Source organism: Musa acuminata, chromosome BXJ3-6, assembly GCF_036884655.1.
Source record: "Musa acuminata AAA Group cultivar baxijiao chromosome BXJ3-6, Cavendish_Baxijiao_AAA, whole genome shotgun sequence".
Taxonomy (NCBI): Eukaryota; Viridiplantae; Streptophyta; class Magnoliopsida; order Zingiberales; family Musaceae; genus Musa; species Musa acuminata.
In genome coordinates this window covers 34,518,318-34,531,395 of record NC_088354.1, presented here as the reverse complement: position 1 = coordinate 34,531,395, position 13,078 = coordinate 34,518,318, and the positions used below count along the sequence as shown (strand labels likewise).

The window sequence follows — 13,078 nt, the reverse complement described above, 5'->3', positions numbered from 1 at the left end:
ATTGATTCCCACGTTATTATATGCTCTCTCGCTCGCTCTCTCTCTCTCATTATGTCTTCATCCAAACAAACATCCAAATCACTTGAGGTTAATCCAGATGGAATGAGACATTTACATGCCCTAACAGGAAAGACCTGCACAATATTATACTTGTGCGTCTGACACGTCGAGTACTTTGCAAGCAATTGATAGCAACATCAAGTGGCCAACCCGATCTTAATGTAGCCGTGTGAAAAATGATAGCCTGCACTCATCATAACTCAATCATGTAGATTCCGGTGAAGATCACATGGAGACATGTCTTAAATGATTCATCATGTGTCTTGATTTCTTTGGCAGCTGGTTTTGACTTGGAAGCGATGAACGACACATGGAGTGTCATGTTGTAGCCATTTCCTAGAATTGATGTGGTTGAAGGAGGAGGAGCTGAGTTTAATGGTTGAGATTAGGGGAGAAGTGTGGAACTAATCGTCGTCTCTTTCCACCTCAGAAGTGGATGGCAGGACACCAAATCCCAAGGCCACTCCCTTCTAAATGACTCTCTCATTATTATTACACCTCCGGTGTCTGCGTCTCTTGGTGCAGCACTTTCTCGTCCTGTCCCTCTCACCTCATCCGTGCTCCCAGTGCAATAAGAGCTTGAACAGTGTTGTCGCTTCTCTCGAAGATTTCTTCTACTGATCGGCTCCATTAGCTTTGCTTTCTCTGTTGAAGACGAAATCTAGAGAGGAAGAGTTCGATTCATGGAATATAAAGACCAAATTGTTGTTGATGATGATGATGATGATGATGATGAGATGCGTTCATCCACAGCTTTGAGTTTCAACGCTCGTCCTCCCATTAGAGGATCTGCTTTCTCCAAACCTGTACTCTCTCCTTCTTCCTCTTTAATCTCCCTAAGAGGAGGAGGAGGAAATGGAAGTGGCACATCAACTGCGGAGAATGTTAGCCTCTTTGGAAGCACCACACCGTCATCAACAGCTGCAGCGGTGGATGTTTTGTATCAGTCTGCTGCAAGGAACACAGATCCAGCTCCGGTCAGCGGTGCAACTGCGCCGAGTAACACCAAGGCCGCTGCATCAGCTTCTATCAGGTACCGAGAATGCCTCCGCAACCACGCGGCTTCCATCGGCGGCCACGTTCTCGATGGCTGCGGCGAATTCATGTCGGAGGGCGACCCGTCCTCGCCGGAGGCGCTGAAGTGCGCGGCCTGCGGCTGCCACCGCAGTTTCCATCGGAAGGAGGCCGAAGGCGACGCCGCCGCCGCCGACTCCTACTACCGCGGCGCCGCCCGTGTTCCTCTCCTCCTCCCTCCTCCCCCCCATCCCCAATCCCAGCACCATAACCACTACCAGAAGCAATTCCAATTCGGTACTCCCACCACCCCGTCCTCCGGCATCGTGGCGTTCGGTGGCAACGCCAGCGGGAGCGGAGGGACGACGGAGTCTTCGAGCGAGGAACGGATGACTGCCGGGGCGCCGACCCCGGCGACCACGCCGAGGAAGCGGTTCCGGACCAAGTTCACTATGGAGCAGAAGGAGAAGATGCTGGCTTTCGCGGAAAGGATGGGATGGAGGATTCAGAAGCAAGACGAGGGATTGGTGGAGCAATTCTGCGCCGAGACTGGGGTGAGGAGGCAAGTCTTGAAGGTCTGGATGCACAACAACAAGCACTTGATCAGGAAGCCACAGCAACCACCGGGGCAGGATGAAGTAGTACTGCCGCAGCAACACCAGCCGCACTCCTCGTCGCAACAATCGCAGCAGCAGATGTGATGGCCATGAGATCGTAGGCGGAGGCAGGGTACTGAAACATCTGCGTTCGAATTCTTGGTTTGCATCTGCATTACTGTTGTCATCAACTTAACTTGCTTAGATGTATCGCTACTTAGTTCTCGGTGTGATCATAAGCCCGCCCATTTCCTCATTCATTCACCATGAGGTTGGTATAGCAAAAGGGTTGATCGACCATATGAGAGCTTTGGAACCGTTCCTTTGCTTTTCTTGTTTGTGGTTTGGGCGGAGGAGAAGCTGATGCGGTCAAAGAACTTGTGGAAATTTCTTCCTCCATCAACTCCACGTTTCAACATTTCCTGCGCACAGGAGGAAGAGTTCACAAGTGCATGGCATGAATGATCGACGACTATGTTGTTGTCATCTCACAGCATCACACTCGGACCCTAATGTCGGCACCGAACAGGTATCACTCTCGTGTACAACATGATCACCTGCTTGCTACGGCTCTCTCTCTCTCTCTCTCTCTCTCTCTCTCCTAATCTTGCAGATCCATCCATGTCGTTTTCTCTTGTTTCTGTGTCGAGTTTTGCATCATGCCCGTCCTCGTTTCTGTTGCACTAAAGATGCATGGATGAGGCCACATTGGCAGTTTCACTTTTGCTGGACATCTTGTCTTTTTCTTGAAGTTGATTCCACCGATGATAGCATTGGGATAAGATCAGAAATTAAAGCAAGGATATGTCAGTTGCGTCCCATTTCTCCCTTCTACATGTTCATGGTGTTGGGATGCTGAGACCTTTGTAATGAGCGCATTCATTGAACCATTCAACCCATTCTATCTTGATGGATGATTGAGAGGAACAGTTTTATTATAAGGAACATTGAATTTTCTTTCACGATGCATCAAATGGAGTTCTAAGAATAGGCCTTTCTTTATGCTATTCTGCATATTGTTCCACTTTTTTGTGTTCTTCATGGTTCTTGCTCATGGCTGAAATCTTATGTATAGGTAAAACATACTGGTTTCTTTTCTAGAGTATCAATTCAGCATCAAACAGAGAGCTTCTTTGCTTAACCTTCGGTGTCAAATTCAGGGACGAAGGCATTTGTGTTGCTGACGATAAATTATTTTCTTGTGACCATTGGGTATATAAGTTGTACGTTTCTTGCAATTTGAACCTATTAAGCAATCATGTATACGTTGGTTATAGGAAAAATATTCATCTCTAATCCGCACTCTATTTAGTAGAAGAGGACAAAAATCATTGATCATTAATCGAGCGTTAAAAAAGATCATATCAAGAACCTCATCCGACATCCGTCTTAGTACATATCGAGCTCACTTCGAACACCCGAAGGCATATCAACCGGTTCGGAATTCCCAAAAGCTAATATTCATATAATATGGGAAGGTGGTTCACCTAAATAATTCACATAGAACATACACTAATTTTATTAGAACTCCTAATAATACTAAACAAACTTCTAATCAACCTTTGACACCAAACCGAGCAAACTATGGGTCTTCATCGGTCATCTTTAGTAGTATAGAACCTGGAAGTCTCCTCTTAGGATTGTTATACTCGCACTCATGTACATGTACGAGTATTTTCCTTAGCTCTGCATGGAACATCATATTTGTCCACCATATGAGATGACAATGCTAATTGATGTAGTGAGTCTCATCTTTGAAGAGAAACTGACATCTAAATTATATTGCCGTAGACATCACTGCATGGGCTGAAGTGTGGCTTGTGGGCTGAGCTGAGTGCAACAAATGCGATGGTTAAATGTATACAACCCTCTCTCTTGAAGCATGAAATATATGCTCGCCTATAGTTATTTTTTTTACTAAATTTGATTTAAGCATATATAGTATATATATATACTCCCATTTGAACCTAAAAAGATACATATGTGTTCATGCAATTATTTTATATTATATGAATATTGTTTTCTCTTAATTGAAACTATAATCGATATTATTATCCTTTAAAAAGATCCTATGATACTAGTAAGATTTCTTTTAATAAATTTTAGGTATGATAAATAATTTAACTGTGACAAATATAAACCACATCTAAGAATATTTAGTATAGATTTTTTGAATGGAAGTGGACGGGAGTATATACGTGAATAATCTTGAGTTCGGAGGGACATATATGCTACGTTAAATTTGTAAGAATTAATGTGTAATTTCAATACTTCAAAAGGCACAGATAAGTAACTTTAATTTTCTTTTTTGAAATAAGAAAGAGTGATTCCAGAAAGAAAATGATAATAAAAATATAATGGAATAAATGCCATGGTCGCTTTGGTCCAAGTAGAACACTCCCAGAATATTTGTCTCACAACTCGGCAAGATTATTTATTATCTTCAATCAAAATTTATTATCTTTAATCAAAATCAAATCTAATTTCTTTATTTTATGTAATTACTTCCTTTTTCTCTTCCTAAGTTGAAATTGAGATACTTACATAAAATATCTCTAAAATAATTAAATTTATTTAAATAATAGGTAAACTAAATAGGTTTCTGCATAGATCACTCAAATGGTAGAGTCATATACTGTTTAATTGAGGCTCAACCCAAAACATACCATCAATAACATAGCAAACTTAAGCCAAAATATATTGTCTCGTAGGCCAACGCTTAGAACATCGATGACTCAGGAAGAAACATATCATAGATACTTTCATAAGGCAACACAGATGCTAATTAAAGTACCAGCAATATTTAGCAAATTACATACAGCATACATAGTCTGTGATACGGTCACATACATCATATGTTGTAACACAGCTACCACTACAACATCAGTGTTGTCTGATTCTTCATGGCTTCGACACTTGATGCTTCTTGATACGTAACCTGACACCTAAAGACTATACGTATGGCTGTCCATCATAACATCGCATCATAAGATTGCTACTGTACGCTCCCCAGATTCTGCTTCACTGGAGCTTTAAGAACCTCAGCCTGCCAAACAAGACAAAAATGGAAAGAGCCATGAGATCAGAATAGTTTTCACTCATCAAGAACCATTAATTTAACCCACAACTTGATTTGAAGCTTTGGCATGCAGCAGACAAGGAAGAGACAGAGCAATCCATGAGATAAGTTAGCCAAGACAATAAGAATATATGAAAGAATGAAGTGCTGCATGTGACTGTGACCCCTAAAGATTGTGGAAAGCTAAGAGATGCTGTGGAATGCTGCTCCGCGGGTCTCATTCTTCAGAAAGGCAAAGACTGAGGACGACGACGGAAAGGTGGGGGTGTTCCAGAGATGAAGAAGAAATAAGATGAAAGCTTGGAGTACCGAAGAAGCAACCACCTCTTCTGCTGGTCGCTGGTGCCGTTGCGGCGCCTGTCATTGGTGGTCGGGTAACTGTAGAATGGCTCCTGGGTGGAGTCGATGAGCTCGATGTCCTTGAGGAGGTGCTCGTAGTGGCGTTGCACTTCTTCGACGGACTTGTTGCCGACGGCCCTGGCGACGTGCACCCAGCGATCCGGGGTGTCGAGGTCGAAGTGGGCGAGCGCCATCTCGAAGCGCTTGTTCTCCTCCTTGGTCCACGAGTCCTGGAGCTTGCGCGAGCTGCTCTTGGAGCCGGACGCCATCTCGGCTATATATGGAATGAGATGGAGGGGAGTCTAATTGGCAGCAGACGCTAATTAAGCTCTACGAACTCCTGCGTTGGCTTCTTCCGTGGGTTGGCGCTCCTTATAAACAGGAGGGAAGTGGGAGTTGTGGGGTAGTGCTTCGTTGGAGCTAACTAGCAGGAGAATAGCATTTCCAAAAGGACTAAAGGAGGAAGGAAGGATGGCAGAATATGAGATGAGTACTGGTGCCCTCTTGGAGCCACAATGAGGCCAAAGAACAATAAGATCTATGTGGGGAAGTGGAAGGAATCGCCATTTCTCCCTCCCAACTTTTATCTTAAGTACTCCAATACTCTCTTCCTCGGTATTCTTGATCTCACAACACTTGCATGCCCTCGCGGTTCTGACAACGTTTGAGTTTTCGTATTAGCATTTCAGTAGTTCACGACGAGGAAAGATGCTGAGTGATAGAAGAGTGCCAAAGAATTCAAGTGTTATTGGGTTGAAAGGATATTGATAGGTCGTATACAGCCATTAATTCATGCTTCCCTGATGATTATTTGCAGTCAAATTATAAGGCAGAGAGAGAGAGAGAGAGAGAAGAAAAGATCCTGGAGAGTAGATTCTGTGGAAAGATACAGGGAGGTATCGGCGCACACATGGGGGGGGAATATATTGGATTTGACGAGTATAGATTGAGAAACAAGATTGGCATATAAGCAGGGCGAATCTGAAAGTTGACGTATAAGAGATCTCATGGAATGGTAGATGATCCCGGGTAAAGGGATCAAAGAGTTAGAAAGCCAACGATCCCACATGAGGAAGAATAGATACACGAAGGGAGAGAGACAACAATGTCACATCACGCTACTTACTAAGATTCAACCCTTGGTTGAAACTGGAGTACTTGCTTCTTGTAGGCCGTCTCAGAGCTGATTCCATGCATGGAGGTGTTCATCTTTAACCAAGGCTAGTTTCTCTTGGAATCCTCGCAATGACAGGTACCTGCAAGTTGGGGCGGAGAGAATCTTCCTCACCTCTTCGGGACCTGTTGGATCAAGCTTCTGCAAATTGCTGCTTGCTTTTGCCTACTTGCACCACTGAAGATTCCATGGCTGTATGTAAAGTTGCAGGGAATCATGTGGAAGAGAGGGACCAGCAAAGAGTTCCAAAGATGCATGAGTATTGTACTAAAGGACCTCAAGCAATGTACACAAGTACCAGAGTCTACTGTTCCCATCAGTTTCAGAGCTTTACTGTAACAGTGAGATATGTATCAGCCAGAGATTCTTCTAAAGAAAACTTGTGTTCTTTGTAGATGTGAAAAGGTTTGTGCCCTTTTTTTGTTCCCTGCCTATTGTTCAGAGACTGAACTCACTTTGGATCACATGTGTTAATTATTATCTATCTAATATAAACAACTTATAGAAACAAAATGAGGAAAAATAATATAATATTCTGATTAATTGTCTTTGGGATACAACTAGAGAGGTTCTGGATTAAAATTATTGTAGTATTGATGCTCAAGTATAGGTCCCAAATAATTAATTCCCCAGATGGTGGCTCACTTGTGAGGTTGGGATAGTAATGCTATGTTCTTCTTTTATTGACTGTGAGTGAGGCTTGTTGGCCATGATATGATGATTATGGCACCCTGGGAGCATAATTCTTTGGAGAGACAAAATTCTTTATGGAACTCCACTTGAGAGTATCAGATGTTCTCTTCAAAGGACTACCTCCTGCCACCTCATGGACTGAGATCATCTGCATGTGTTCATTCATGTAGGGCCAAACCACAAGGGGACACTGCTATGATCTCTGGCTTTGAGGTGTGGATGTAAGCCTCACACATCATGTCTGTGAAGGCCACACAACTCTTGAAAAGGTTCAGGAATGAGTTGGACCATCTAAATGAAAAAAGAGGAGCTGAACAAGACTTGATGCTGCAAATTGATCCTTCCATTCCTCTGAAAAGGTTTATGTCTGATTTAGATTTCTGTAGAATTTTAGATCTATATTGTCACTTCATTCCTCCGAAAGAAATTACACAGCAGTGCATAAGAAGAGAAGACAACTTCAAGAGGCTGGATGGAGACTCTGCTCCACTTAAATAGATAGCATAGACTGCTTATATACTTTTTGTTTAAATAGATAAGCAAATAATCATCATAACACCATATTTCATTTCATTATTAACATTATCATTATGTTTCATTTTTATTCATTAGTATGTGATTTAGACGACAGTGTGCCAAAAGAACATGATATTGTGTTATAAAATTTTCAGCTGTTCTTAATACCATTCAAATGGCCCTCAAAACTCTGTATTAATCTCGTTTGATCAACTTAATCTTTTGAATTGAAGAGGAGAAAACACAGATATGCATTGTTGCCAAACAGGATTATATTGTGCTTCCAGTAGGTAAATTTACAGAGAACAGGACATGTCTTCTTGGCTGCCTGCATTTTAAATACAACATAGAATCGAAGGGGGGACAAGAGAACAGAACACTACTTAGAGCAGGGATGTCTGATACTTCATCACATATATGTATGTATCTGTTTCTTGTAATTGATCATCCAGAGTAGACTGCTGCCCGTTTCTACACTTTTGATCCAGTCGACACTTCATCCTGCTACAAAGAAAAAGAAATGTTCAGATGGTACAGTTCGAGTTTGCTTGATCATGTCCATCAAATTTTTGGACAAAGAGGCAGAGGCGAAGGGAGTACCCCTGTGGCCGGAGGAGCGGTAATTGGCTCGAGGCATCTGGCCCTTCTCGATGAGGATAATGTCCGCCACCAGCAGCTCGTAGTGCCGCTTCACTTCTTCCGCTGACTTGCCGCCGACGGCGCGCGCCACGTTGTGCCAGCGGTCGGGCGTGTCCTTGTCGTACACCGCGAGGGCTTTCTCGAACATCTTGTTCTGCTTCGCGGTCCAGCACGAGCTCCCCGAGCTGGTTGCCATCTCGAAGCTCTGATGTGGGTGAGAGAAGCTGACGAGCTCGGTGTGGGCTGCTGATACGAAGAGGAAGCAGCCAGGCGGTGCTCCTTATAGGCAGGAGAGCCGAGGCAGTGGGGGTTGTTCTGTGGTGGAGAACAAAGACTTCTAGATGACCAATAGAAAGGGATTTGTGAATTGGTGGGTTGGGAGAAGGAATCACCCTTGTAAATTTTCTCTCACCCCTTTGCCTGCCAAATCTTCTCTCTTCCTTTGTCATGCAATATAATTCATGCTTATGGCTGAACCCTCGCCTATACCTTTTTTGTGATTAGAATGCTGCACCAATCAAGCAACAAATATGGTGGTCAAAGGTGATCGAACGCCATTTCCATCATCTGATAGAAAACTAGTAGGCTTTGGGGGTTGAAATATCAGCTCAACTTTTGGCAGATGCCACCTTTGGTGATTCCAGCAAGTTGCAATCCGGAGAACCTCAATCTTTTAAATTGAGGGCGATGCTGATCCTTTCCTCTGCAAGTTGGCGCTTTGATCCTTGGCTGTATGACACTGTCAAGAGGATGATTCAACAGCAACCGACTTTGTGGTGGCAATGGTTTTGATCTTCTTTCATCTTCACCAACTGTGTTGTGCTCCTCCTCCGACCCCGGAGGAGAAAAGATTCTCAAAGTTCAGCTGGAACTGTGGGAAGATTGAGACTGCAGCCCAGCTTTGCATCGCATCAGTGCTTCCAGAAAGTGGTCCGAGAGACACAGATTCCTCCTGCTGGAAGCAACTTGCCTGATTCCACGGAAGTCATCGGACTGGAATATGTACTCGTACAGACATCAGGTGGCTCCAGGATTCAGCTCACTCCATGTTCAGCAGGAAAAGGGATTGTTCCAGTGCATGCTGATGCATCCCATGCAAACCAGCGACGGACGAGCGGGAAAGAGCCAAGTATTCATCTCTCGGTCCCGTCAACATAAAGCAATTATTCCACGGTCCAAATATAGGAATTCTCTGATGGACGACTCGGCTTCCACGTAGATGTGCTTGGGTCGATACGTTGGTGTCCATGTCAGCAATTCACGACTCCAATCACGGCCCCCACTTGCCCTGAGAATTGCGACATGATGCGTGCTGCACACCTGCATGGCCTACATCGGGCCGTTGATGGGTGTATGGATCTCGCGGGCTGAGCTGGGCTGGAAGTATCGGGTCCGGGTTCATCGGCTAACGGGTTACCGGGCCCAGTAGCCTGCCAAATACCCTATAAAAGGGTTGCTAATCCGCGTTGATAGTGGCTCGGCTAGGGTTCTCTCGGTGGGCGAAAGGGGGATCTTCCTCTAGGGTTTCCGGAGGCTGGAGCGAAGGGGAAATCTCCATCGCCGTGTGTGTTTGTCTTTTCTCGTATGAATTAGCAGTAGGCGTAGAGGAGGAGGGTGCGATGATGGTTTCTCGTTAATCTGACCTCTTTTCTTCGTGAGGACAGCATTGAATCCATTCAATTTCAGATCTCTGAGCACCTCCTCTCCTCTTCGCCCGTCAATTGTCTTCTCTCATCCCACCCCAGATATGTTTTCTTACTCGTTCTTCTTTGGTCTATGGATGCTCTGTTTTGGTTTTATGCGGTACAAGAATTAGTTTCTTAGTATTTCTTTATTTCTCTTTTCGTTGCCAACATTTGGGCAAAAGATCTGATCGTCGCATTATTTTCGTTGATGACGGGGAGTTTTGGTGCTGAGATCGTTGTCTGGGTTTCTGCATCTTTTGTGCCCCATAAAAGAATTAACCAACTTGACATTCATTTTTTTTATTATTTTCTAATAAATAAAATTAAGATTATAATTTTTTTAAAATTATGAGTTTTTAATTTCAGGTTACATATAAACAGGAAGAACTTATCATTCTTTATTTTAGAATAAAGGATGACAAATTCTTAATTATCTATCAAAATCATTTAAGGATTTTTAAATAAAATTAGAATAAAGGATGACATCTCGGATGAGGGCGAGCTCTCTCATTTGTGAATCAAGTGGCAAAGTCTTCGAGCGTTTTTTTCTTCCCTTTGTTTGAGTTAGATTAGTATTGTCACTAAAGGTAAATGACATATATTCTTGAGAAAATGAAGTTCGAACTTTGTTACCAATTGAATGAAAAAGTAGATGGAAATTGATTTTAAGCGAGCGTATCATTCTTATGTCAGGCCTCTTAATATGGTTGGGAAGACATGATATATTAGGACATCCGAGGTGTCACATAATGATATATGAGCGTAAAATATTATAATGTGAGAAATATTGTAATGTGTTTCATTAAGTTGGTGCTACCATCGAATACTTCCAACGATGGGAGATTGAAGCTTATTGAAATTAGTTCCTCTTGAATTTTTTGAGTAAATAGTGATTGACCAAGGTGGGGGTAATCAGTGTATCTAATTTTGATTATTAGAACTCTCATTGTATCTCCTCCAAATATTGGTCCATTTGTTGTAGTTGGATTTATATAAAATCTTACGTTGAGTTTATTAATTGAGTCTTAAATTTATGCAAGGTAGAATGAGGGGTGGTATGGTTTGTTGAATTCTATGATCGGGGACCAAAGTACCCCTTTGACTATTGTTTTGATAGGCCTGAAGCGGTCTTGAGATGTCGACACCTTGTCGAGTTAGGGAATCTCGATCGGTGGTACCAATGGCTATGGAGTTGGGGACTGTGATTAAGTTAGTGACATCACCTATTGGACCAATTAGGGCAAAAGTAGTATGATGGTTTGTATCATGCATGTTAGCATCTATATTTGCTGAGCAATATTCTTCGGAGATAGCTTTTAATGACCTTTAACAATATCAATATATGCATGTTAGCATCTATATTTGCTGAGCAATATTCTTCGGAGATAGCTTTTAATGACCTTTAACAATATCAATATAGCTTCTTTTCTATGTTCGATGTAATATCGTAGTACTCTTATTTCACTCATACCCTAGACTAAAGTAGGATGTCATATTTTAATTTTCATTACTACTATCTATCGATAGGAATGCATTTGTATATAGTGTTTCCCATATATATTACTACTACTAAAGTAAAACATGCTAACTCACTAGACAAAATGATAGGATTTCCCTTATATATAGTGTTTTTGGCACTTGTACATAATTATAACATGTAAAAAAAAATTTAAAAAAATCCAAACATAACATGTTCAAAATTTATACATAAAATGTTCAGTGGTCATCATCCATATCTATATTAGCATTGGCTTGCACGTGCGTACTTCCCTAGACAATCACTTGGGTTAGGTATTAATATCTTTACATGCAAAATATGGTCTATAGTAAGTAATCACTTAATAAGTATAATCTTTTATAGCTTTATTCAAGTGAGCATGTATCATGTATATCATATTTTAAAATCATCGTCATATAACAATTAACAATAAACACTTCATCATATATTTCTTTAGCAAGTATAATCCTGCAACATAGTATATGCAAAATAAAGAGAAAATTTTACGGTAAAATAATTTAGAATGTTTATATGCTCAGGTAGAAAACATAGCAAATTCGTGAAATTCTACGTCTTATATCATAATATATACATGTACTCTTACATCACACGTCATCGTAATATATCTGTGCACTCTCACATTGCACATCATAATATATACATGTACTCTCATACTCTACGTCATAGAAAACACATGAAATCCCACAACGCACGTCATAGAAAACTTGTGCAATCACATATCATCGTATATGCATGTGTAAAATATATTTTTATCATAATTCATAGATTTTTATCCTTACAAAAAATATATATTTATATTTAACTCATTCTTAGCTGATGACAATCATATCATTCGAAACATACTTTTTAAAATATATTATGCATATGATAATTTATACGACAATTATTTTACAGTGAATTAAATTTATACTTACCTGATTAAACTAAAAAAATGACGATGTCAAAAAAAGATCACGTTCCTTAGTGATTGAGTGTGCGATGAAGTGCTAAAATTATTTATTTATAATTATCATGAGATATCTTAATTAAGAACCCTACCTCTTGAATTATTAATTTATAGTAATAATTTATAAATTTTTTTGATAAAATCTCTTATAAAATAGACTATACTTAACCTAAAAGTTCATTTAAATTTCACTATAAATTTTCTAACAATTCACTCCATAAACATTACACAATTATGTGAGAAGTTTTACTTCACTATTCAAGCTAACTAAATGATTTTGAATTATCATGAACTTTTGTAGAAGACTAGGAGACATATAAAACTAAATACATATCAAAATTTAACATAAAACTGAATTATTTGGAGGCTAAATTACCCTCCTACTTCAACTACCAACACCTATTTCAACTACCAACACCTATTTTGTTCTATGAAACTAGATTGAGATTGTCTAAACTTATAAACATCATATCTTGGTTTATAAATATGGTATTCACTCAATTTCAAATCTTACAGAACTCTAATAGAATCTTTTAAAGAACTCTAATAGAATCTTTTAAAGACCAAAGCCTAATTATATTCCTAAGGGGTTAATTCAATTCGAACAGAATCCCTTCTTAGAAAATAGGAGATTCTAAGTACCTCAAATTGGGACCATAACAACTCTATGCACCAATCTCAGAGTAAGGTTATACTAATGATATTAAAACCATAAGAGAATTATCCAAAACATATCCAAAAATTAAAAATAAATTCAACGTTTGTGTTACTCAAAAGTAGTTAAAAATATCAGCCTACAAAACCAAAACCCTAAGTAT

General features: G+C 40.6%; 3 protein-coding genes across 3 annotated transcripts; 1 reads left to right on the top strand and 2 right to left on the bottom strand.

The window, feature by feature from the left end:
• The first annotated feature begins 507 nt into the window (after positions 1-507).
• LOC135640982 (zinc-finger homeodomain protein 2-like) lies at positions 508-2,401 on the top strand. Its single transcript, XM_065155895.1, has one exon. It carries the CDS (start codon positions 744-746, stop codon positions 1,773-1,775), a length of 1,032 nt encoding a protein of 343 aa, XP_065011967.1. The 5' UTR covers positions 508-743; the 3' UTR covers positions 1,776-2,401.
• A 2,048-nt stretch (positions 2,402-4,449) lies between these two features.
• LOC135640498 (protein RADIALIS-like 4) lies at positions 4,450-5,420 on the bottom strand. Its single transcript, XM_065154973.1, has 2 exons — positions 5,074-5,420; positions 4,450-4,716 (listed from the first exon to the last, which is right to left on the bottom strand). Exons 1-2 carry the CDS (start codon positions 5,355-5,357, stop codon positions 4,692-4,694), a joined length of 309 nt encoding a protein of 102 aa, XP_065011045.1. The 5' UTR covers positions 5,358-5,420; the 3' UTR covers positions 4,450-4,691.
• Positions 5,421-7,725: 2,305 nt separating this feature from the next.
• Positions 7,726-8,372, bottom strand: LOC135639560 (protein RADIALIS-like 3). Its single transcript, XM_065153373.1, has 2 exons — positions 8,072-8,372; positions 7,726-7,972 (listed from the first exon to the last, which is right to left on the bottom strand). The coding sequence occupies exons 1-2, from the start codon at positions 8,304-8,306 to the stop codon at positions 7,968-7,970; spliced, it is 240 nt and encodes a 79-aa protein (XP_065009445.1). The 5' UTR covers positions 8,307-8,372; the 3' UTR covers positions 7,726-7,967.
• Positions 8,373-13,078: the final 4,706 nt, after the last annotated feature.

Coding starts and splice junctions, on each gene's coding strand:
- LOC135640982 (XM_065155895.1), top strand. CDS start 744: ATGGAATATAAAGACCAAATTGTTGTTGATGATGATGATGATGATGAT.
- LOC135639560 (XM_065153373.1), bottom strand. CDS start 8,306: ATGGCAACCAGCTCGGGGAGCTCGTGCTGGACCGCGAAGCAGAACAAG.
- LOC135640498 (XM_065154973.1), bottom strand. CDS start 5,357: ATGGCGTCCGGCTCCAAGAGCAGCTCGCGCAAGCTCCAGGACTCGTGG. Junction 4,717..5,073: donor ACCAGCGACCAGCAGAAGAG/GTGGTTGCTTCT, acceptor CTTGTTTGGCAG/GCTGAGGTTCTTAAAGCTCC.